Here is a 26962-nt window from a genome sequence, read left to right as displayed (position 1 = left end):
AGAGATAAGACAGAGTTATACTGGGGGGGTTGATCCAGAACGTGTCTAGAGTAACACAGAGATAAGACGAGTTATAATGGGGGGGGGGGGGGGGGGGGGGTTGATCCAGAACGTGTCTAGAGTAACACAGAGATAAGACAGAGTTTATACGGGGGGTGAGTCCAGAACGTGTCTAGAGTACACAGAGATAAGACAGAGTTATACTGGGGGGGGGGTTGATCCAGAACGTGTCTAGAGTAACACAGAGATAAGACAGAGTTATACTGGGAGGGGGGGGGGGGGGGGGGTTGACCAGAACGTATCTAGAGTAACACAGAGATAAGACAGAGTTATACTGGGGGGGGGGGGGGGTTGTCCAGAACGTTGTCTAGAGTAAACAGAGATAAGACAGAGTTATACTGGGGGGGTTGATCCAGAACGTGTCTGGAGTAACACAGAGATAAACAGAGTTAACTGGGGGGGGGGTGATCCAGAAAGTTTCTAGAGTAACACAGAGATAAGACAGAGTTATACTGGGGGGGGGGGGGGGGGGGGGGGGGGGTTGATCCAGAACGTGTCTAGAGTAACACAGAGATAAGACAGAGTTATACTGGGGGGGTTGATCAGAACGTGTCTGAGTAACACAGAGATAGACAGAGTTATATGGGGGGGGGGGGGGTGACCAGAACGTGTCTAGAGTACACAGAGATAAGACAGAGTTAACTGGGGGGGGGGTGATCCAGAACGTGTCTGGAGTAACACAGAGATAAGACAGAGTTATAATGGGGGGGTTGATCAGAACGTGTCTAGAGTAACACAGAGATAAGACAGAGTTATACTGGGGGGGGTTGATCCAGAACGTGTCTAGAGTAACACAGAGATAAGACAGAGTTATACTGGGGGGGTTGATCAGAACGTGTCTAGAGTAACACAGAGATAAGACAGAGTTATACTGGGGGGGGGGGGGGGGTTGATCCAGAAGTGTCTGGAGTAACACAGAGATAAGACAGAGTTATACGGGGGGGGGGGGGGGGGGTTGATCCAGAACGTGTCTAGAGTAACACAGAGCTAAGACAGAGTTATACTGGGGGGTTATACTGGGAGAGACTACTTTCTGGCCCTGAATTTAACTGGGTTTAAAAGCAGAGAGACTACTTTCTGGCCCTGAATTTAACTGGGTTTAAAAGCAGAGAGACTACTTCCTGATTCTAAGAGACTACTTCCTGGCCCAGAATTTAACTGGGTTTAAAAGCAGAGAGACTACTTCCTGGCCCAGAATTTAACTGGGTTTAAAAGCAGAGAGACTACTTTCTGGCCCTGAATTTAGCTGGGTTTAAAAGCAGAGAGACTACTTCCTGGCCCAGAATTTAACTGGGTTTAAAAGCAGAGAGACTACTTTCTGGCCCTGGATTTAGCTGGGTTTAAAAGCAGAGAGACTACTTCCTGGCCCAGAATTTAACTGGGTTTAAAAGCAGAGAGACTACTTCCTGGCCCAGAATTTAACTGGGTTTAAAAGCAGAGAGACTACTTTCTGGCCCTGGATTTAGCTGGGTTTAAAAGCAGAGAGACTACTTCCTGGCCCAGAATTTAACTGGGTTTAAAAGCAGAGAGACTACTTTCTGGCCCTGAATTTAACTGGGTTTAAAAGCAGAGAGACTACTTCCTGGCCCTGAATTTAACTGGGTTTAAAAGCAGAGAGACTACTTCCTGGCCCTGAATTTAGCTGGGTTTAAAAGCAGAGAGACTACTTCCTGGTCCTAAGAGACTACTTTCTGGCCCTGAATTTAACTGGGTTTAAAAGCAGAGAGACTACTTCCTGGCCCTGAATTTAACTGGGTTTAAAAGCAGAGAGACTACTTCATGGCCCTGAATTTAGCTGGGTTTAAAAGCAGAGAGACTACTTCCTGGTCCTAAGAGACTACTTCCTGGCCCTGAATTTAACTGGGTTTAAAAGCAGAGAGACTACTTCCTGGCCCTGAATTTAGCTGGGTTTAAAAGCAGAGAGACTACTTCCTGGTCCTAAGAGACTACTTTCTGGCCCTGAATTTAACTGGGTTTAAAAGCAGAGAGACTACTTCCTGGCCCTGAATTTAACTGGGTTTAAAAGCAGAGAGACTACTTTAGTGGCCCGAATTTAGCTGGGTTTAAAAGCAGAGAGACTACTTCCTGGTCCTAAGAGACTACTTCCTGGCCCTGAATTTAACTGGGTTTAAAAGCAGAGAGACTACTTCCTGGTCCTAAGAGACTACTTTCTGGCCCTGAATTTAGCTGGGTTTAAAAGCAGAGAGACTACTTCCTGGCCCAGAATTTAGCTGGGTTTAAAAGCAGAGAGACTACTTTCTGGCCCTGAATTTAACTGGGTTTAAAAGCAGAGAGACTACTTTCTGGCCCTGAATTTAGCTGGGTTTAAAAGCAGAGAGACTACTTTCTGGCCCTGAATTTAACTGGGTTTAAAAGCAGAGAGACTACTTCCTGGTCCTAAGAGACTACTTCCTGGCCCTGAATTTAACTGGGTTTAAAAGCAGAGAGACTACTTCCTGGTCCTAAGAGACTACTTTCTGGCCCTGAATTTAGCTGGGTTTAAAAGCAGAGAGACTACTTCCTGGCCCAGAATTTAGCTGGGTTTAAAAGCAGAGAGACTACTTTCTGGCCCTGAATTTAACTGGGTTTAAAAGCAGAGAGACTACTTTCTGGCCCTGATTTAGCTGGGTTTAAAAGCGAGGAGACTACTTTTGGCCCTGAATTTAACTGGTTTAAAAGCAGAGAGACTACTTCCTGGCCCAGAATTTAGCTGGGTTTAAAAGCAGAGAGACTACTTTCTGGCCCTGAATTTAACTGGGTTTAAAAGCAGAGAGACTACTTTCTGGAGGACAATGTCATGCTGACTCACATGCGATTAGATGTGTGGGTGGGCCTAAGGCTTAAGAGATAGGTGGGCCTAAGGCTTAAGAGATAGGTGGGCCTAAGGCTTAAGAGATAGGTGGGCCTAAGGCTTAAGAGATAGGTGGGGCTAAGGCTTAAGAGATAGGTGGGGCTAAGGCTTAAGAGATAGGTGGGGCTAAGGCTTAAGAGGGTGTGAATGATGCTGAATGGGTTTAAACAAAGAGCTCTCTATGACTTGTGAAAACCTCCACAAAATCTTTTAAAAGGGCATTTCCTTCATGTATCAACTTTTAAAGCAGCATGACTTCCCCATGTTTCCTCCAACCACAGGGGTATATATAACATTTAGATGCTCTGAGTCTGTACTTTTGTAAGAATAAGCAAATCACTTTACATTCGACTTAGGCCTCAATAGAGAAATCTAGACACAAATATTCTGTGTTCTGGTATGTGATCTGATTCTGACTCACTGGGGTGGTTTCTTCCTGCATCCCCCGGCTACCCCGGTATTCTCTGATTCAGAGGGTTAAATGTGGAAGACACATTTCAGTTGAATGCATTCAGCTGTACAACTGACTAGGTATCCCCTCTTTCCCTTTTCGTAATGCAACATATTACTGTAAATACTGTAAATATACAATAAAGACTAGGTATCCCCCTCTTTCCCTTTCTTCTACTGTAAATCTCCTGTAAATATTCTACGTGTTCTGGTATGTTCTATGTGTCCTGGTATGTTCTACGTGTTCTGGTATGTTCTATGTGTCCTGGTATGTTCTACGTGTTCTGGTATGTTCTACATGTTCTGGTATGTTCTACATGTTCTGGTATGTTCTAAGTGTTCTGGTATGTTCTGTGTGTTCTGGTATGTTCTATGTGTTCTGGTACGGTCTATGTGTGCTGGTATGTTCTATGTGTTCTACGTGTTCTGGTATGTTCTAAGTGTTCTGGTATGTTCTACGTGTTCTGGTATGTTCTATGTGTTCTGGTATGTTCTGGTATGTTCTACGTGTTCTGGTATGTTCTACGTGTTCTGGTATGTTCTATAGTGTTTCTGGTATGTTCTAAGTGTTCTGGTATGTTCTAAGTGTTCTGGTATGTTCTATGTGTTACTGGTATGTTCTTACGTGTTAGTCTGGTATGTTTCTATGTGTTTACGTTGTTCTGGTATGTTCTACGTGTTCTGGTTGTTCTACGTGTTATGGTATTTACGTGTTCTGGTAGTGTTCTATGTTCTAAGTGTTTCTGGTATGTTCTACGTGTTCTGGTATGTTCTATGTGTTTTAAGTGTTCTGGTATGTTCTACGTGTTTGGTATGTTTCTATGTTCTATGTGTTTCTAAGTGTTCTGGTATGTTCTACGTGTTCTGGTATGTTCTATGTGTTTTAAGTTGTTCTGGTATGTTCTACGTGTTCTGGATGTTCTATGTGTTTGGTATGTTCTACGTGTTCTGGTATGTTCTATGTGTTCTGGTATGTTCTACATGTTCTGGTATGTTCTACGTGTTCTGGTATTTTATAGTGTTCTGGTTATGTTCTACGCGTTCTGGTATGTCCTATGTGTTTTGGTATGTTCTATGTGTTTTGGTATGTTCTATGTGTTCTGGTATGTTCTATGTGTTCTACGTGTTCTGGTATGTTCTATGTGTTCTATGTGTTCTGGTATGTTCTGGTTATGTTATATGTGTTCTGGTATGTTCTACTTGTTCTGGTATTGTTATATGTGTTCTAAGTGTTCTGGTATGTTCTATGTGTTCTGGTATTTTTCTACGTGTTCTGCGTATGTTCTATGTGTTCTAAGCTGTTCTGGTATGTTCTACGTGTTCCTGGTATGTTCTATGTGTTCTATGTGTTCTGGTATGTTTCTGGTATGTTATATGTGTTCTGGTATGTTCTACTTGTTCTGGTATGTTATATGTGTTCTAAGTGTTCTGGTATGTTCTATGTGTTCTGGCATTTTCTACGTGTTCTGGTATGTTCTATGTGTTCTAAGTGTTCTGGTATGTTCTACGTGTTCTGGTATGTTCTACATGTTCTGGTATGTTCTACGTGTTCTGGTATGTTCTATGTGTTCTGGTATGTTCTACGTGTTCTGGTATGTTCTACGTGTTCTGGTATGTTCTATGTGTTCTGGTATGTTCTACGTGTTCTGGTATGTTCTATGTGTTCTGGTATGTTCTAGTGTTTGGTATGTTCTATGTGTTTGGTATGTTCTATGTGTTCTGGTGTGTTCTATGTGTTCTACGTGTTCTGGTATGTTCTATGTGTTCTACGTGTTCTGGTATGTTCTATGTGTTCTATGTGTTCTGGTATGTTCTGGTATGTTCTATGTGTTCTGGTATGTTTTACGTGTTCTGGTATGTTCTATGTGTTCTGGTATGTTCTACGTGTTCTGGTATGTTCTACGTGTTCTGGTATGTTCTACGTGTTCTGGTATGTTCTACGTGTTCTGGTATGTTCTACATGTTCTGGTATGTTCTACGTGTTCTGGTATGTTCTATGTGTTCTGGTATGTTCTACGTGTTCTGGTATGTTCTACGTGTTCTGGTATGTTCTACGTGTTCTGGTATGTTCTACGTGTTCTGGTATGTTCTATGTGTTCTAAGTGTTCTGGTATGTTCTACGTGTTCTGGTATGTTCTATGTGTTTTAAGTGTTCTGGTATGTTCTACGTGTTCTGGTATGTTCTATGTGTTCTGGTATGTTCTACGTGTTCTGGTATGTTCTATGTGTTCTGGTATGTTCTACATGTTCTGGTATGTTCTACGTGTTCTGGTATTTTATACGTGTTCTGGTATGTTCTACGCGTTCTGGTATGTCCTATGTGTTTTGGTATGTTCTATGTGTTTTGGTATGTTCTATGTGTTCTGGTATGTTCTATGTGTTCTACGTGTTCTGGTATGTTCTATGTGTTCTATGTGTTCTGGTATGTTCTGGTATGTTATATGTGTTCTGGTATGTTCTACTTGTTCTGGTATGTTATATGTGTTCTAAGTGTTCTGGTATGTTCTATGTGTTCTGGTATTTTCTACGTGTTCTGGTATGTTCTATGTGTTCTAAGTGTTCTGGTATGTTCTACGTGTTCTGGTATGTTCTATGTGTTCTATGTGTTCTGGTATGTTCTGGTATGTTATATGTGTTCTGGTATGTTCTACTTGTTCTGGTATGTTATATGTGTTCTAAGTGTTCTGGTATGTTCTATGTGTTCTGGCATTTTCTACGTGTTCTGGTATGTTCTATGTGTTCTAAGTGTTCTGGTATGTTCTACGTGTTCTGGTATGTTCTACATGTTCTGGTATGTTCTACGTGTTCTGGTATGTTCTATGTGTTCTGGTATGTTCTACGTGTTCTGGTATGTTCTACGTGTTCTGGTATGTTCTATGTGTTCTGGTATGTTCTACGTGTTCTGGTATGTTCTATGTGTTCTGGTATGTTCTATGTGTTTTGGTATGTTCTATGTGTTCTGGTGTGTTCTATGTGTTCTACGTGTTCTGGTATGTTCTATGTGTTCTACGTGTTCTGGTATGTTCTATGTGTTCTATGTGTTCTGGTATGTTCTGGTATGTTCTATGTGTTCTGGTATGTTCTACGTGTTCTGGTATGTTCTACGTGTTCTGGTATGTTCTACGTGTTCTGGTATGTTCTACGTGTTCTGGTATGTTCTACGTGTTCTGGTATGTTCTACGTGTTCTGGTATGTTCTACATGTTCTGGTATGTTCTACGTGTTCTGGTATGTTCTATGTGTTCTGGTATGTTCTACGTGTTCTGGTATGTTAAATATGTACTAGTCAACTGTGTGTGACTCACTGGGTTGGTTGCGGCAGCCCCCGGCGGTACTCCCCCGTCTCCACATGCCGTGGAACTTGATGGTGTTCCAGTGGCTGAGGCCGTCCTCACTCAGAGCGTCCGCCGTCAGGTTACAGATCTCCAGACGGGAATACTGCCTCAGGAACTCCCGGAACGACATCCTACAGGGAATATAACAGTCACAACATAATCCTAACATCAAATCTAATTACATTAGTCACATGCGTCGAATACAACAGGTGTAGACCTTACCGTGAAATGCTTTACTTATGAGCCCCTAACCAACAATGCAGTTAAAAAAAATATGGATAAGAATAAGAGATAAAAGTAACAAGTAATTAAAGAGCAGCAGTGAAATAACAATAGCGAGACTATATACAGGTGGGTACTGGTTGCTGATAATGGGCCTCTGTACGCCTATGTAGATATTCCATAAAAAATCTGCCATTTCCAGCTACAATAGTCATTTACAACATTAACAATGTCTACACTGTATTTCTGATCAATTTGATGTTATTTTAATGGAGATTTTTTTGTGCTTTTCTTTAAAAAACAAGGATATTTCTAAGTGACCCCAAACTTTGAATGGTAGTGTATGTAATAAATTATTATTATTATTATTAGCTGTTTGCCTAATTCTAATGAAGCCCGATGGAGGCCGAAACATATGATTAAAATATCAGGTTTGAACTGTGAGAGTCACTCAGCACTATTACTAGCTGATGGAATTACAGTAAGCCCACTCAGCACTATTACTAGCTGATTGAATTACAGTAAACTCACTCAGCACTATTACTAGCTGATGGAATTACAGTAAGCCCACTCAGCACTATTACTAGCTGATTGAATTACAGTAAACTCACTCAGCACTATTACTAGCTGATGGAATTACAGTAAGCCCACACAGCACTATTACTAGCTGATTGAATTACAGTAAACTCACTCAGCACTATTACTAGCTGCTTGAATTACAGTAAGCCCACTCAGCACTATTACTAGCTGATGGAATTACAGTAAGCCCACTCAGCACTATTACTAGCTGCTTGAATTACAGTAAGCCCACTCAGCACTATTACTAGCTGATGGAATTACAGTAAACCCACTCAGCACTATGACTAGCTGATGGAATTACAGTAAGCCCACTCAGCATTATTACTAGCTGATGGAATTACTAGCTGATGGAATTACAGTAAGCCCAGTCCTACCAAAACTCTCCATCCTCCATCTGTAGATGCAGGTCCTCTCTCTCAGTTGGATCCAACTCATCCCATTCTGGAGAACTGGACACATACAGGGACACAAGAACAGACCACTAATAAGAAACGGAGACCACCCAGAGGCTTGAGCTGGAAACTAAGGGAATGGGTCATCCATTATGTGTTATGCAAGCTTCAGGATTGTGGTGATAATCTGGGGTTAGTCGTAGTTGTGTCGTTTGTACTAACCTGTTGGTTCAGGATTGGGAATGTGGAAGTAGTGGTTCTGTTATAGCAGTGTTAATGTAAGGGTTAGAGGTAGACTCACTTGTCGCTCCAGGCCCCAGTCCACTCCACCTGTCCCCAGGGGTTACGCACCCTGATCAGCCTCTCCACCTGACCCTGGTAGTCCACCTGGAGCAGGACAGGGGTAGACAGATATCACTAACACTCACAGACACATACAACAACAATACACACAGTCTACATACTGACAACACACTAGAGACACAGTCTACATACTGACAACACACTAGAGACACAGTCTACATACTGACAACACACTAGAGACACAGTCTACATACTGACAACACACTAGAGACACAGTCTACATACTGACAACACCACTAGACACAGTCTACATACTGACAACACCACTAGAGACACAGTCTACATACTGACACCACTAGAGACACAGTCTACATACTGACAACACCACTAGAGACACAGTCTACATACTGACAACACACTAGAGACACAGTCTACATACTAACAACACCACTAGAGACACAGTCTACATACTAACAACACACTAGAGACACAGTCTACATACTAACAACACACTAGAGACACAGTCTACATACTAACAACACACTATAGACACAGTCTACATACTGACAACACCACTAGAGACACAGACTACATACTAACACCACTAGAGACACAGTCTACATACTAACAACACCACTAGAGACACAGTCTACATACTAACAACACACTAGAGACACAGTCTACATACTAACACCACTAGAGACACAGTCTACATACTGACAACACACTAGAGACACAGTCTACATACTGACAACACACTAGACACAGTCTACATACTAACAACACCACTAGAGACACAGTCTACATACTAACACCACTAGAGACACAGTCTACATACTGACAACACCACTAGAGACACAGTCTACATACTAACACCACTAGAGACACAGTCTACATACTAACAACACACTAGAGACACAGTCTACATACTGACAACACCACTAGAGACACAGACTACATACTAACACCACTAGAGACACAGTCTACATACTAACAACACCACTAGAGACACAGTCTACATACTAACAACACACTAGAGACACAGTCTACATACTAACAACACCACTAGAGACACAGTCTACATACTAACAACACACTAGAGACACAGTCTACATACTAACAACACACTAGAGACACAGTCTACATACTGACAACACACTAGACACAGTCTACATACTAACAACACCACTAGAGACACAGACTACATACTAACACCACTAGAGACACAGTCTACATACTGACAACACCACTAGAGACACAGTCTACATACTAACACCACTAGAGACACAGTCTACATACTGACAACACCACTAGAGACACAGTCTACATACTAACACCACTAGAGACACAGTCTACATACTAACACCACTAGAGACACAGTCTACATACTAACAACACCACTAGAGACACAGTCTACATACTAACACCACTAGAGACACAGTCTACATACTGACAACACCACTAGAGACACAGTCTACATACTAACACCACTAGAGACACAGTCTACATACTAACACCACTATAGACACAGTCTACATACTAACACCACTAGAGACACAGTCTACATACTAACAACACCACTAGAGACACAGCCTACATACTGACAACACCACTAGAGACACAGTCTACATACTGACAACACCACTAGAGACACAGTCTACATACTAACAACACCACTAGAGACACAGTCTACATACTGACAACACCACTAGAGACACAGTCTACATACTAACAACACCACTAGAGACACAGTCTACATACTGACAACACCACTAGAGACACAGTCTACATACTAACACCACTAGAGACACAGTCTACATACTAACAACACCACTAGAGACACAGTCTACATACTAACACCACTAGAGACACAGTCTACATACTAACAACACACTATAGACACAGATAGGGTAAGACCTCTGGACCAGGGTGCCAAAGCAGGGTCTGATAACCTGGGAAGACCCAGATAGAACCAGGGTTCCTCGTCAGGTATAAACCTACCTGCTTGAGGCCGGTGACTGAGTAAGCATGTCCTTTCACCAGCTTCTTGAACGTGACAGACTCCATGTCAAAGGCACTGGTTATCTGTAGTCACGAGATGTAATTAGAAAAATACAAGATCCATGATGCATCTGAATCAGTGTTATCTTATTTGGATGAATTGACTATTTTATGCTTTGTGGTGGAGCTGATTAAGAACCACGCTCTTGCAATGAGGAATTTACCCTTGGCTCTATAATGGTTAAGATGTCAAATCCAACCAGTTATACTATGTCATGCAAGTTCATGATAATGTTATGACTATTTCAAGTTCACGATGATGTTGTTTAAAATTAAATGTATTTATAAAGTCCTTCTAACATCAGCTGATATCTCAAAGTGCTGTACAGAAACCCAGCCTAAAACCCCAAACATCAAGCAATGCAGGTGTAGAAGCACGGTGGCTAGGTAAAACTCCCTAGAAAAGGCCAGAACCTAGGAAGAAACCTAGAGAGGAACCAGGCTATGAGGGGTGGCCAGTCCTCTTCTGGCTGTGCCGGGTGGAGATTATAACAGAACACGGCCAAGATTTTTCAAATGTAGGAACATCAAACTAACTGTCCCCTGGCTGTTTTCCAGGACCGCAGTACCAGAAGGACCAGGGAGGGGGGACTCACGTCGATGGAGCAGCCCAGCAGTGAGCCTCTGTCCAGGGCTTTGCTGATGATCCTGTACAGGTCCCGTGGAGCCTTCCGGAGATCGTACATCTCAGAGACACCACCGGTGAAGTCCTCAAAACCTTCTGTGGTACTGCCTCCAGACAGAGCCTCGTAGGAACCATTGAGCCTGACGGGAGAGACACAGGGATACACATTCACTTATCAGGTCAGCATGATCAACTAGAAGCATATTCAGACAGGGATAAACTCTGTATGACAGAGTATCCACACTGCATGTACATGGGCCCTGGTTAAAAGAAGTGCACTTAATAGAGAACAGAGTGCCGATTGGGACGAAACCCAAAGGCCTTTGTTGACATACTTGGAGTAGGCCTTCTCCAGCAGGGCGCTCCAGAACTCATTGCCCTCGGCTGAGTGGACGAACATGAGCTCTCCATCCTTCGTCGGCAGCCGGTCATCAATCACCACGTCCACCCACTCACCAAACTGCCAGAACTGAAGACAGAGAGACAGAATGTTTATTTTTTTTATAGCAACTTCAGCTGGATAGGAAAACACTGAACGCAGCTGTCTCCTGAAACCTAGGGTAGGTCTCAATTTTAAAAAAATGGTGACTTCCTTAAAATGCTACCTCAAAGGGCAGCATTCTTGTGGATTGAGACTGACCCTAGTCTCACAAGCCAATGTAGACCACACAAGTAGTAATAATATGGTATTATTGTTTATCAGTCATCTGATGAACACATCCAGCAGGGTTGTGAACGTTTAAACAAAATTCAGATCCTTAATGTTAAGAAAAATCCCTGACGGAAAAAAAATATGTTTTTTTTCCCAACACAAAATGAAAATCCCTGCTCTTTCTCTTCACTAATGAGGCCAGAGTGTGTTCAGTCTTCAGTCTGTTGCCTGTAAAATATCCTAACCTATTCATTGATGGCAGGCCCTGCTTTACTGAAGTTGCGCGACATTGCAAGCCAAGAAATTGCGAAATATAGAATTCCAATGCTGGTAGATAGGCCTAGTGCCCGGTTCTGACTGGTGGCAGACCTGTCTATACTGATAGATAGACCTAGTGCACAGTTCTGACTGTCTGGTGGCAGACCTGTCTATACTGATAGATAGACCCAGTGCACGGTTCTGACTGTCTGGTGGCAGACCTGTCTATACTGATAGATAGACCCAGTGCCCGGTTCTGTCTGGTGGCTGACCTGTCTATACTGATAGATGGACCTGGTGCACGGTTCTGTCTGGTGGCTGACCTGCCTATACTGATAGATAGACCTAGTGCCCGGTTCTGTCTCGTGGCTGACCTGCCTATACTGATAGATAGACCCAGTGCACGGTTCTGCCTGTCTGTCTGGTGGCTGACCTGCCTATACTGATAGATAGACCCAGTGCACGGTTCTGTCTGTCTGGTGGCTGACTTGCCTATACTGATAGATAGACCTAGTGCCCGGTTCTGTCTGGTGGCAGACCTGCCTATACTGATAGATAGGCCTAGTGCCCGGTTCTGACTAGTGGCTGACGTGCCTATACTGATAGATGGACCTAGTGCACGGTTCTGTCTGGTGGCTGACCTGCCTATACTGATAGATAGACCCAGTGCCCGGTTCTGTCTGGTGGCTGACCTGCCTATTCTGGTGGCTGACCTGTCTATACTGATAGATAGACCCAGTGCACGGTTCTGTCTGGTGGCTGACCTGCCTATACTGATAGATAGACCCAGTGCACGGTTCTGTCTGGTGGCTGACCTGCCTATACTGGTAGATAGACCCAGTGCACGGTTCTGTCTGGTGGCTGACCTGCCTATACTGATAGATAGACCCAGTGCACGGTTCTGTCTGTCTGGTGGCTGACCTGCCTATACTGATAGATAGGCCTAGTGCACGGTTCTGTCTGTCTGTCTGGTGGCTGACCTGTCTATACTGATAGATAGACCTAGTGCACGGTTCTGTCTGGTGGCTGACCTGTCTATACTGATAGATAGACCCAGTGCACGGTTCTGTCTGGTGGCTGACCTGCCTATACTGATAGATAGACCCAGTGCACGGTTCTGTCTGGTGGCTGACCTGCCTATACTGGTAGATAGACCCAGTGCACGGTTCTGTCTGGTGGCTGACCTGCCTATACTGGTAGATAGACCCAGTGCACGGTTCTGTCTGGTGGCTGACCTGTCTATACTGATAGATGGACCTAGTGCCCGGTTCTGTCTGGTGGCTGACCTGCCTATACTGGTAGATAGACCCAGTGCACGGTTCTGTCTGGTGGCTGACCTGTCTATACTGATAGATAGACCTAGTGCCCGGTTCTGACTGTCTGGTGGCTGACCTGTCTATACTGATAGATAGACCCAGTGCACGGTTCTGTCTGGTGGCTGACCTGTCTATACTGATAGATAGACCTAGTGCACGGTTCTGTCTGGTGGCTGACCTGCCTATACTGATAGATAGACCCAGTGCACGGTTCTGTCTGTCTGGTGGCTGACCTGCCTATACTGATAGATAGACCCAGTGCACGGTTCTGTCTGGTGGCTGACCTGTCTATACTGATAGATAGACCTAGTGCCCGGTTCTGACTGTCTGGTGGCTGACCTGCCTATACTGATAGATAGACCTAGTGCCCGGTTCTGACTGTCTGTCTGGTGGCTGGTGGCAGGCACCAGGCAGGCAGCAGGCAGGCACCAGGCAGGCAGGCAGGCAGGCAGCTCAAGATTATTTGATTGACAGTTCTGGTCGTCTAGTGATGAAAGTTAGTCCCACTTCAGAAGTGGCATTCCTTAACAAACTAGTGCCCATTCCGAGGCGGTTCTAAACTATCCCCAGAGAAGGTTGTGTGTCTGCATTTGGAAAGCCGTAGTGTACACTTAAAGCCAATTTATGCTTGATCCGAGGGCTCTGTACTGCATCGCCGTGCTCCTCACAAATTGTGTAAGAATGCGGAGGGCTCCATATACAGTAGCTCCGTATGATTGGTTGACGGTAGGTGAGGGGGCGGGAGGTCTTGTATAAACACAAACTCACTTCCTTGACAACTACCTTCACAACAGCGCTGCGCCGCGAAGTATGAATGGCCTGCCTTCTGCACAGGCAGTATCACCGTAAATACTGCACAGACAACACAGACGTCGGAATTGACCAAGCAGCACCTTTTACAGACAAACAAACATGCTGTAGCCGAAGTGATTTCAAGAGAATATGACTGCAGTACATATAACGTCAATGCCCGGGACTAAACGTTAAGCAAAAATGGCAATTTGTCACAACTACATGGAGACTGTGATAACACGGGTTGTATGTTTCGTCACATTACCGCTTTGAACATTCGTTTTAGATCTGATGCCCAAATTAACTTTCTACTCATTGCATCCTCATTGGGCGCTGATTAAGATTTGGTCTAAAGTCCATTACTATGGCTTGGAAACACGATGACATTTCTAAAGAAGACAAAATAATTTGTATGGTTTTAGATAGCTAACGTTAGCATTGCTAGCAATTCTTTTGACGAATTTTGCTAGCAAATGACAACATTTCCATTAGTCTCAAGTAAATTTGACGACATGATACTGATTGCAAAGCTGTTTCCTACTAAATATGATCAATGTCATCGTATTTCCAGGCGACTATTGTGTAATTTAGACAAAACAGTCATTAGCCCCCAGTTCAGAATGACTGGGCGTATCATGACTTTAGGGCACCACTATGGCGGAGGGCGTCTTGAGAACGTTCATAACAATGGCATGACGCTACCGAATGGCGGAGGACGTCTTGAGAACGTTCATAACAATGGCATGACGCGACCGAATGGCGGAGGGCGTCTTGAGAACGTTCATAACGATGGCATGACGCGACCGAATGGCGGCGGACGTCTTGAGAACGTTCATAACGATGGCATGACGCGACCGAATGGCGGAGGACGTCTTGAGAACGTTCATAACGATGGCATGACGCGACCGAATGGCGGAGGGCGTCTTGAGAACGTTCATAACGATGGCATGACGCGACCGAATGGCGGAGGGCGTCTTGAGAACGTTCATAACGATGGCATGACGCGACCGAATGGCGGAGGACGTCTTGAGAACGTTCATAACGATGGCATGACGCGACCGAATGGCGGAGGACGTCTTGAGAACGTTCATAACGATGGCATGACGCGACCGAATGGCGGAGGACGTCTTGAGAACGTTCATAACAATGGCATGACGCGACCGAATGGCGGAGGACGTCTTGAGAACGTTCATAACGATGGCATGACGCGACCGAATGGCGGAGGGCGTCTTGAGAACGTTCATAACAATGGCATGACGCGACCGAATGGCGGAGGGCGTCTTGAGAACGTTCATAACGATGGCATGACGCGACCGAATAGCGGAGGGCGTCTTGAGAACGTTCATAACGATGGCATGACGCGACCGAATAGCGAAGGGCGTCTTGAGAACGTTCATAACGATGGCATGACGCGACCGAATGGCGGCGGACGTCTTGAGAACGTTCATAACGATGGCATGACGCGACCGAATGGCGGAGGACGTCTTGAGAACGTTCATAACGATGGCATGACGCGACCGAATAGCGGAGGGCGTCTTGAGAACGTTCATAACAATGGCATGACGCGACCGAATGGCGGAGGGCGTCTTGAGAAAGTTCATAACGATGGCATGACGCGACCGAATGGCGGAGGACGTCTTGAGAACGTTCATAACGATGGCATGACGCGACCGAATGGCGGAGGACGTCTTGAGAACGTTCATAACGATGGCATGACGCGACCGAATAGCGGAGGGCGTCTTGAGAACGTTCATAACAATGGCATGACGCGACCGAATGGCGGAGGGCGTCTTGAGAACGTTCATAACGATGGCATGACGCGACCGAATGGCGGCGGACGTCTTGAGAACGTTCATAACGATGGCATGACGCGACCGAATGGCGGAGGACGTCTTGAGAACGTTCATAACGATGGCATGACGCGACCGAATGGCGGAGGGCGTCTTGAGAACGTTCATAACGATGGCATGACGCAACCGAATGGCGGAGGGCGTCTTGAGAACGTTCATAACGATGGCATGACGCGACCGAATGGCGGAGGGCGTCTTGAGAACGTTCATAACAATGGCATGACGCGACCGAATAGCGGAGGGCGTCTTGAGAACGTTCATAACGATGGCATGACGCGACCGAATGGCGGAGGACGTCTTGAGAACGTTCATAACAATGGCATGACGCGACCGAATGGCGGAGGACGTCTTGAGAACGTTCATAACAATGGCATGACGCGACCGAATGGCATAAGTTCAACCTATGAATATAGTCACTGAATAAGTGTTTCACTTCAAAGTCTATTGATTATCCCTGTTCAACTCTGTAGTCTGGTCTCCTTCATCACCAGCAGTTACCATACCCGGTCTGCTAGGTGGTTGCTATGTTACCATACCGGTCTGCTAGGTGGTTGCTATGTTACCATACCCGGTCTGCTAGGTGGTTGCTATGTTACCATACCCGGTCTGCTAGGTGGTTGCTATGTTACCATACCCGGTCTGCTAGGTGGTTGCTATGTTACCATACCCGGTCTGCTAGGTGGTTGCTATGTTACCATACCCGGTCTGCTAGGTGGTTGCTATGTTACCATACCCGGTCTGCTAGGTGGTTGATATGTTACCATACCTGGTCTGCTAGGTGGTTGCTATGTTACCATACCCGGTCTGCTAGGTGGTTGCTATGTTACCATACCCGGTCTGCTAGGTGGTTGCTACTTAAAGTCCCCAGGACATTTACATTATTAGGCAAGACTGCCTTCTCTTCTTGTGCACCAGAGGCATGGAATGGTCTACAATCCATGCTTCATCTAGTTATGTTAGTGCCACTGAATTAATTTAAAATATTGATGGGAGACTCTGTTACAGAGGAGTGTAAATGCTTGTTTTAGGCTGGATCATGTTGTATTGTATTGGTGTATGTTTTAATTATGTAATGTATTGATTGTTGCTGCCTTCTTGGCCAGGTCTCCCTTGAAAAAGAGACTCTGGGTCTCAATGGGCTTTTCCTGGTTAAATAAAGGTTAGATACATTTTTTTGAAACAGACTCAAAGAAGGTCCATTATGGGTCGATCATTTCAGCAAACAAGGGAATAATAAAGGTTATTGCATTTAATATAATTGCCTTGCCGATGGCCCTAAAGGATGCTATAACCCTGCAGGTGTGTTTGTAACCTGACAGGAGGGAGATGTGTGTGTGTAGTCGTACCTGAAAGTGGAAGATCCCAGCGTAGTCCTCTTGGAAGGACTGACCATGAGGGACCACTCGATGGAGCAGCCTCTCATTGAGGGTTAGAGAGGCTATGGCTGCTAGGAGCCAGCAATCACCTGATGGAGGGAGGGGGGCAGGGAGGGCGGGGCATGGAGGAAGGGCAGGTGGAAGAAGGGGGGGGGGGGGGGGGGCAGGGGTAGACGAAGGAGGGAGAGACAGAGAGAGAGAAAAATTGTTGCAATCGTTTACCTAGAATGGCCAGCAGGTGGAGTGTGTACCAGGCTGTGCTTGTGAATGGATGTCAGCCAGGGCCAAACCCAGTTCTGGTCCAGGCCATTAGTATGATGTTAGTTCCACTAGGAAGGAAGGCTCAGTGGCACTGGACCTGAGCCAGGGCCAAACCAGTGTGTACTGTCCTGCCCCACAGTCCAACTCTGTTCTACCAAATAGGAATTTTCCACACTCATATTCTGTACTGAACCTGTGAAAGGGGAGACTTGTTTTATGTTTGACTTCCTGAACCAGCTTCCGGCACTCTGATTTGAGGTGAAATAAACAGACTTCACATTGATGACTAAAGTAAAAGAATGTTGTAAATCTTGAGTAGGGTGGAGGCAACATGAGACATGATATATATTTGTCAGCACATCCTGGTTGTAAATACCACTATCAGCACATCCTGGTTGTAAATACCACTATCAGCACATCCTGGTTGTAAATACCACTATCAGCACATCCTGGTTGTAAATACCACTATCAGCACATCCTGGTTGTAAATACCACTATCAGCACATCCTGGTTGTAAATACCACTATCAGCACATCCTGGTTGTAAATACCATTATCAGTACATCCTGGTTGTAAATACCACTATCAGCACATCCTGGTTGTAAATACCACTATCAGCACATCCTGGTTGTAAATACCACTATCAGCACATCCTGGTTGTAAATACCACTATCGGTACATCCTGGTTGTAAATACCACTATCAGCACATCCTGGTTGTAAATACCACTATCGGCACATCCTGGTTGTAAATACCACTATCAGTACATCCTGGTTGTAAATACCACTATCAGCACATCCTGGTTGTAAATACCACTATCAGTACATCCTGGTTGTAAATACCACTATCGGCACATCCTGGTTGTAAATACCACTATCGGCACATCCTGGTTGTAAATACCACTATCGGTACATCCTGGTTGTAAATACCACTATCGGCACATCCTGGTTGTAAATACCACTATCAGCACATCCTGGTTGTAAATACCACTATCGGTACATCCTGGTTGTAAATACCACTATCAGCACATCCTGGTTGTAAATACCACTATCGGCACATCCTGGTTGTAAATACCACTATCGGTACATCCTGGTTGTAAATACCACTATCAGCACATCCTGGTTGTAAATACCACTATCAGCACATCCTGGTTGTAAATACCACTATCAGTACATCCTGGTTGTAAATACCACTATCAGCACATCCTGGTTGTAAATACCACTATCGGCACATCCTGGTTGTAAATACCACTATCGGCACATCCTGGTTGTAAATACCACTATCAGTACATCCTGGTTGTAAATACCACTATCAGCACATCCTGGTTGTAAATACTACTATCAGCACATCCTGGTTGTAAATACCACTATCGGTACATCCTGGTTGTAAATACCACTATCAGCACATCCTGGTTGTAAATACCACTATCAGTACATCCTGGTTGTAAATACCACTATCAGCACATCCTGGTTGTAAATACCACTATCAGCACATCCTGGTTGTAAATACCACTATCAGCACATCCTGGTTGTAAATACCACTATCAGCACATCCTGGTTGTAAATACCACTATCAGCACATCCTGGTTGTAAATACCACTATCAGCACATCCTGGTTGTAAATACCACTATCAGCACATCCTGGTTGTAAATACCACTATCAGCACATCCTGGTTGTAAATACCACTATCAGTACATCCTGGTTGTAAATACCACTATCAGCACATCCTGGTTGTAAATACCACTATCAGCACATCCTGGTTGTAAATACCACTATCAGTACATCCTGGTTGTAAATACCACTATCAGCACATCCTGGTTGTAAATACCACTATCAGCACATCCTGGTTGTAAATACCACTATCAGCACATCCTGGTTGTAAATACCACTATCAGTACATCCTGGTTGTAAATACCACTATCAGCACATCCTGGTTGTAAATACTACTATCAGCACATCCTGGTTGTAAATACCACTATCAGTACATCCTGGTTGTAAATACCACTATCGGTACATCCTGGTTGTAAATACCACTATCAGCACATCCTGGTTGTAAATACCACTATCAGTACATCCTGGTTGTAAATACCACTATCAGCACATCCTGGTTGTAAATACTACTATCAGCACATCCTGGTTGTAAATACCACTATCAGCACATCCTGGTTGTAAATACCACTATCAGCACATCCTGGTTGTAAATACCACTATCAGCACATCCTGGTTGTAAATACCACTATCAGCACATCCTGGTTGTAAATACCACTATCAGCACATCCTGGTTGTAAATACCACTATCAGCACATCCTGGTTGTAAATACCACTATCAGCACATCCTGGTTGTAAATACTACTATCAGCACATCCTGGTTGTAAATACCACTATCAGCACATCCTGGTTGTAAATACCACTATCAGTACATCCTGGTTGTAAATACCACTATCAGCACATCCTGGTTGTAAATACCACTATCAGTACATCCTGGTTGTAAATACCACTATCAGCACATCCTGGTTGTAAATACCACTATCAGTACATCCTGGTTGTAAATACCACTATCAGCACATCCTGGTTGTAAATACCACTATCAGCACATCCTGGTTGTAAATACCAGAGAGAGGAGAGAAGGAAGGCAGTTGTATTACCTAGCTACCTGACATTGAATGCACTGACTGTAAGTCGCTCGGGATAAGAGCGTCTGCTAAATGACCACATTGTATATGTAATTATGGTGTTCAGTCATTCTTGCACAAGCAAAGTACTGTGGTAGACTGTTGGGGGTTTAGTAAAGAGCCTTTCAGGTAGTAGTAGTAGACTGTTGGGGGTTTAGTAAAGAGCCTTTCAGGTAGTAGTAGTAGACCGTTGGGGGTTTAGTAAAGAGCCTTTCAGGTAGTACTAGTAGACCGTTGGGGGTTTAGTAAAGAGCCTTTCAGGTAGTACTAGTAGACCGTTGGGGGTTTAGTAAAGAGCCTTTCAGGTAGTACTAGTAGACCGTTGGGGGTTTAGTAAAGAGCCTTTCAGGTAGTACTAGTAGACCGTTGGGGGTTTAGTAAAGAGCCTTTCAGGTAGTACTAGAATTGTTTCAAAAACAGGTCCTTTGCTCTTTTTTGAAGATTTGTGGTATCTGTTTACGCAGAACTCACCTAGCGCTCCCTGGCAGATGTCTGTTCTGGTAGCTCCTCCCAGGATGAACTGAGGACTCACCTAGCGCTCCCTGGCAGATGTCTTTTCTGGTAGCTCCTCCCAGGATGAACTGAGGACTCACCTAGCGCTCCCTGGCAGATGTCTGTTCTGGTAGCTCCTCCCAGGATGAACTGAGGACTCACCTAGCGCTCCCTGGCAGATGTCTGTTCTGGTAGCTCCTCCCAGGATGAACTGAGGGTCATCTGTCAGCTCCTGGAAGGAAGGAAAGGGAAGACTGGATTAGACTCTGGTAAAACGAACTGACTGGAAGTGAGAGGGACTGTATTTTTCATATGGATCTTCTGACAATTCAACAATTAAATTGACCTGGAAGTACATTTACAGTACATTACATTTACAGTACATTACATTTACAGTACATTTACAGTACATTTACATCACATTTACAGTACATTTACAGTACATTACATTTACAGTACATTTACAGTACATTTACAGTACATTACATTTACAGTACATTTACAGTACATTACATTTACAGTACATTACATTTACAGTACAATACATTTACAGTACATTACATTTACATTACATTTACAGTACATTACATTTACAGTACATTACGTTTACAGTAGTACATTTACAGTACATTACATTTACAGTACATTACATTTACAGTACATTACATTTACAGTACAATACATTTACAGTACATTACATTTACATTACATTTACAGTACATTACATTTACAGTACATTACGTTTACAGTAGTACATTTACAGTACATTACATTTACAGTACATTTACAGCATTTCTGTAACTGAGGCTTCTAGTTTTTCTGACAGCTGAGCAATTCTAGAACATATGCAACTGAGGTAAAAAAGTGTCACATCTAGGAAGTGGTCAGAGGAAGACTGGTCAAAAGCTGCACTGGTCAGACTGAGAGGTTCCTTCCTGTTCCTGTCTCTACTGGACTGACTGAGAGGTTCCTTCCTGTTCCTGTCTCTACTGGACTGACTGAGAGGTTCCTTCCTGTTCCTGTCTCTACTGGACTGACTGAGAGGTTCCTTCCTGTTCCTGTCTCTACTGGACTGACTGAGAGGTTCCTTCCTGTTCCTGTCTCTACTGGACTGACTGAGAGGTTCCTTCCTGTTCCTGTCTCTACTGGACTGACTGAGAGGTTCCTTCCTGTTCCTGTCCCTACTGGACTGACTGAGAGGTTCCTTCCTGTTCCTGTCTCTACTGGACTGACTGAGAGGTTCCTTCCTGTTCCTGTCTCTACTGGACTGACTGAGAGGTTCCTTCCTGTTCCTGTCTCTACTGGACTGACTGAGAGGTTCCTTCCTGTTCCTGTCTCTACTGGACTGACTGAGAGGTTCCTTCCTGTTCCTGTCTCTACTGGACTGACTGAGAGGTTCCTTCCTGTTCCTGTCTCTACTGGACTGACTGAGAGGTTCCTTTCTAACTGTCTCTACTCGTTCCACACTGCCAGTCTGCCACACAGGCCAGTCACAGTGGCAGCCATGCTATAGTCTAGATTGGCAATATAACGGTTCAGCAATACACACCAACACAGGTCATACGACACTGATCAACCTGAGTGTCTGTTTCTTCTTGTCCCCAACACATGCCAGCCATAGCAGCAGCTGCAGTGGCAGAGCGTGACAGGCACGCTGCTTTATAGACAAGGATGTAGGAATACAACGGTCCTGCAGTGTATTATGGGTCCACGGCGTAAACAACAACACTGGTGGTCAACCTCGTTGGATCAATGTGATCTGTGTGTGTAGTATACATACTGTCCCCTATAACTGACCCTATAACTGACCCCATAACTGACCCTATAACTGACCCTATAACTGGCCCTATAACTGACCCTATAACTGACCCTATAACTGGCCCTATAACTGGCCCTATAACTGGCCCTATAACTGACCCTATAACTGACCCTATAACTGACCCTATAACTGACCCTATAACTGGCCCTATTACTGGCCCTATAACTGGCCCTATTACTGGCCCTATAACTGGCCCTATAACTGACCCTATAACTGGCCCTATAACTGACCCTATAACTGACCCTATAACTGACCCTATAACTGACCCTATAACTGACCCTATAACTGACCCTATAACTGACCCTATAACTGGCCCTATAACTGGCCCTATAACTGGCCCTATAACTGACCCTATTACTGACCCTATAACTGGCCCTATTACTGGCCCTATAACTGGCCCTATAACTGACCCTATAACTGGCCCTATAACTGACCCTATAACTGACCCTATAACTGACCCTATAACTGGCCCTATAACTGACCCTATAACTGACCCTATAACTGACCCCATAACTGACCCTATAACTGGCCCTATAACTGGCCCTATAACTGGCCCTATAACTGACCCTATAACTGACCCTATAACTGACCCCATAACTGACCCTATAACTGACCCTATAACTGGCCCTATAACTGGCCTATAACTGACCCTATTACTGACCCTATAACTGGCCCTATAACTGACCCTATTACTGACCCTATAACGGACCCTATAACTGACCCTATAACTGGCCCTATAACTGACCCTATAACGGACCCTATAACTGACCCTATAACTGGCCCTATTACTGACCCTATTACTGACCCTATAACTGGCCCTATAACGGACCCTATAACTGACCCTATAACTGACGTGTTAACTGACCCTATAACTGTCCCTATAACTGACCCTATTACTGACCCTATAACGGACCCTATAACTGACCATATAACTGACCCTATAACTGGCCCTATAACTGGCCCTATTACTGACCCTATAACTGACCCTATAACTGGCCCTATAACTGACCCTATAACTGTCCCTATAACTGTCCCTATAACTGACCCTATAACTGACCCTATAACTGACCCTATAACTGACCCTATAACTGGCCCTATAACGGACCCTATAACGGACCCTATAACTGACCCTATAACTGGCCCTATAACTGACCCTATAACTGACCCTATAACTGACCCTATAACTGACCCTATAACGGACCCTATTACTGTCCCCTATAACTGACCCTATAACTGGCCCTATAACTGACCCTATAACTGACCCTATAACTGACCCTATAACTGACCCTATAACTGACCCCATAACTGACCCTATAACTGGCCCTATTACTGACCCTATAACTGACCCTATAACTGGCCCTATAACTGACCCTATAACTGACCCTATAACTGGCCCTATAACTGACCCTATAACTGACCCTATAACGGACCCTATAACTGACCCTATAACTGACGTGTTAACTGACCCTATAACTGACGTGTTAACTGACCCTATAACTGACCCTATAACTGACCCTATAACTGACCCTATAACTGACGTGTTAACTGACCCTATAACTGACCCGTTAACTGACCCTATAACGGACCCTATAACTGATCCTATAACTGATCCTATAACTGGCCCTATAACTGGCCCTATAACTGACCCTATAACTGGCCCTATAACTGGCCCTATAACTGGCCCTATAACGGACCCTATTACTGACCCTATTACTGACCCTATAACTGGCCCTATAACTGGCCCTATAACTGACCCTATAACTGGCCCTATAACTGGCCCTATAACTGACCCTATAACTGGCCCTATAACTGGCCCTATAACTGGCCCTATTACTGACCCTATAACGGACCCTATTACTGACCCTATAACTGGCCCTATAACTGGCCCTATAACTGGCCCTATAACTGACCCTATAACTGACCCTATAACTGACCCTATTACTGACCCCATAACTGACCCTATAACTGGCCTATAACTGACCCTATAACTGACCCTATAACTGGCCCTATAACTGACCCCATAACTGACCCTATAACTGACCCTATAACTGGCCCTATAACTGACCCCATAACTGACCCTATAACTGACCCCATAACTGACCCTATAACTGACCCTATAACTGACCCCATAACTGACCCTATAACTGGCCTATAACTGACCCTATAACTGGCCCTATAACTGGCCCTATTACTGACCCTATAACGGACACTATTACTGACCCTATTACTGACCCTATAACTGGCCCTATAACTGGCCCTATAACTGGCCCTATAACTGACCCTATAACTGACCCTATAACTGACCCTATTACTGACCCTATAACTGACCCTATAACTGGCCTATAACTGACCCTATAACTGACCCTATAACTGACCCTATAACTGGCCCTATAACTGGCCCTATAACTGGCCCTATTACTGACCCTATAACGGACCCTATTACTGACCCTATTACTGACCCTATAACTGGCCCTATAACTGGCCCTATAACTGACCCTATAACTGACCCTATAACTGACCCTATAACTGACCCTATTACTGACCCTATAACTGACCCCATAACTGACCCTATAACTGGCCTATAACTGACCCTATAACTGACCCTATAACTGGCCCTATAACTGACCCCATAACTGACCCTATAACTGGCCCCATAACTGACCCTATAACTGACCCCATAACTGACCCTATAACTGACCCTATTACTGACCCTATAACTGACCCCATAACTGACCCTATAACTGACCCCATAACTGACCCTATAACTGACCCTATAACTGACCCTATAACTGACCCTATAACTGGCCCTATAACTGGCCCTATAACTGACCCTATTACTGACCCTATAACTGGCCCTATAACTGACCCCATAACTGACCCTATAACTGACCCTATAACTGACCCCATAACTGACCCTATTACTGACCCTATAACTGACCCCATAACTGACCCTATAACTGACCCTATTACTGACCCTATAACTGACCCTATAACTGACCCCATAACTGACCCTATAACTGACCCCATAACTGACCCTATTACTGACCCTATAACTGACCCTAACATCAGCTCTCAAACCAATGACACGCCTCTCCCTACTAATCAACTAGAGGGAAAAGGGGGATACCTCGTCAGTTGTCCAACTGAATGTCTTCAACTGAAATGTGTCTTCCTCATTTAACCCAACCACTCTGAATCAGAGAGGTGGGGGTGGGGGGGGGCTGCCTTAATCGACACATCCACGTCTTCAACACCCGGGGAACAGTGGGTTAACTTCCTTGCTCAGGGGCAGAACGACAGATTTTTACCTTGTCAGCTCGGGGGATTCGATCCAGCAACCTTCCAGTTACTGGCCCAACACTCCGACCTCTAGGCTACCCTGAACTACCGTGACCTACCCTAAACTACCCTGAACTACCCTAAACTACCCTGAACTACCTTGACCTACCCTGAATTACCCTGAACTACCTTGACCTACCCTGGAATACCCTGAACTACCCTGGACTACCCTGAACTACCCTGAACTACCCTGGACTACCCTGAATTACCCTGACCCTACCCTGAACTACCCTGAATTACCCTGAACTACCCTAAATTACTCTGAATTACCCTGAACTACCCTGAATTACCCTGCTACTATGAAAATGACACACACAGACATCAACCATCACCCGCTCTCTGTCTCTCTAGCGCTCCCTCTCACCGTGGGTCTACTAACTACGGGGTAGTATTTAACTAAGACACAGATCTTCTCCTCTCCCCTCCCTCTCTTTACCCCCCCCCCCCCTCTCACCGTGGGTCTCATCCATTCCACGTCCCTGGTCTTGGCGGAGAAGGGGGCCAGTTCCTTGAAGCCCAGAGAGGGAGGCTCGGCTAGGAAGGAGGGGTCCTGGAACAGACACCCCGTCTCCAGACACTCCTGCCTCAGAGCCTCATAGTCCTGGTGGAAGTCAATTCAAATCATTTCATTTAAAAAAAGAAGCACATTGATCAATAGATAGAGGAACAAGATCTGCATTTAATCTCAAAAGCATTAAATCAATCTTGAATTATTGAATTTTTCCCCAAAGTGGTCCTCGATGATAAAACAAATACTGATAAAAGACAAGAGGCTGTGTGTAACTAATGGGCCCTGGTCTAAAGTAGTGCACTATGTAGTGGATAGAGTGCCATAGGGCTCTGGTCTAAAGTAGTGCACTATGTAGTGGATAGGGTGCCATAGGGCTCTGGTCTAAAGTAGTGCACTATGTAGTGGATAGGGATACAGCCACAGTTTCAAAACCATTAGAAACAAACAAACTGACCTGGTTAAGGAAGGGTACAGCGTGGTCGTTGGAGCCCATTCCCTCGGCTCGTAGCCTGCTGGTGGCTATGCTAGCAGAGATTCCCCCTGACATACTGACACAGGACACGATATACTGTAAATACAGTCAGTGGCCCGGGTGGGTGCTGCACAGCCAAATCATTTACAATACTTTAGCCGGGCTTTGATTGAATTTGCCTGTAGCAATGGAACCAATAGCCTGTTCTATTGTCTATGAGAGTGGAGATCTCTCCTGACCTATTGGAACATGGGATATATTTATAAGAGGACTGGGT

The 26962-nt window shown here is 44.7% G+C and overlaps 1 protein-coding gene across 1 annotated transcript; it reads right to left on the bottom strand.

Annotated features, from left to right (window-relative positions):
• Window positions 1–698: 698 nt before the first annotated feature.
• LOC120029354 (calpain-1 catalytic subunit-like) lies at window positions 699–26962 on the bottom strand. Its single transcript, XM_038974584.1, has 12 exons — window positions 26668–26962; window positions 26157–26303; window positions 20707–20776; window positions 17092–17210; window positions 11213–11346; window positions 10849–11017; window positions 10193–10276; window positions 8190–8275; window positions 7871–7945; window positions 6666–6826; window positions 819–843; window positions 699–729 (listed from the first exon to the last, which is right to left on the bottom strand). Exons 1-12 carry the CDS (start codon window positions 26758–26760, stop codon window positions 699–701), a joined length of 1194 nt encoding a protein of 397 aa, XP_038830512.1. The 5' UTR covers window positions 26761–26962.

This window comes from Salvelinus namaycush, chromosome 35 (assembly GCF_016432855.1).
Source record: "Salvelinus namaycush isolate Seneca chromosome 35, SaNama_1.0, whole genome shotgun sequence".
NCBI classification, from domain to species: Eukaryota; Metazoa; Chordata; class Actinopteri; order Salmoniformes; family Salmonidae; genus Salvelinus; species Salvelinus namaycush.
The sequence above is the reverse complement of the archived record's forward strand: the minus strand, read 5'-3'. Positions and strand labels throughout refer to the sequence as shown.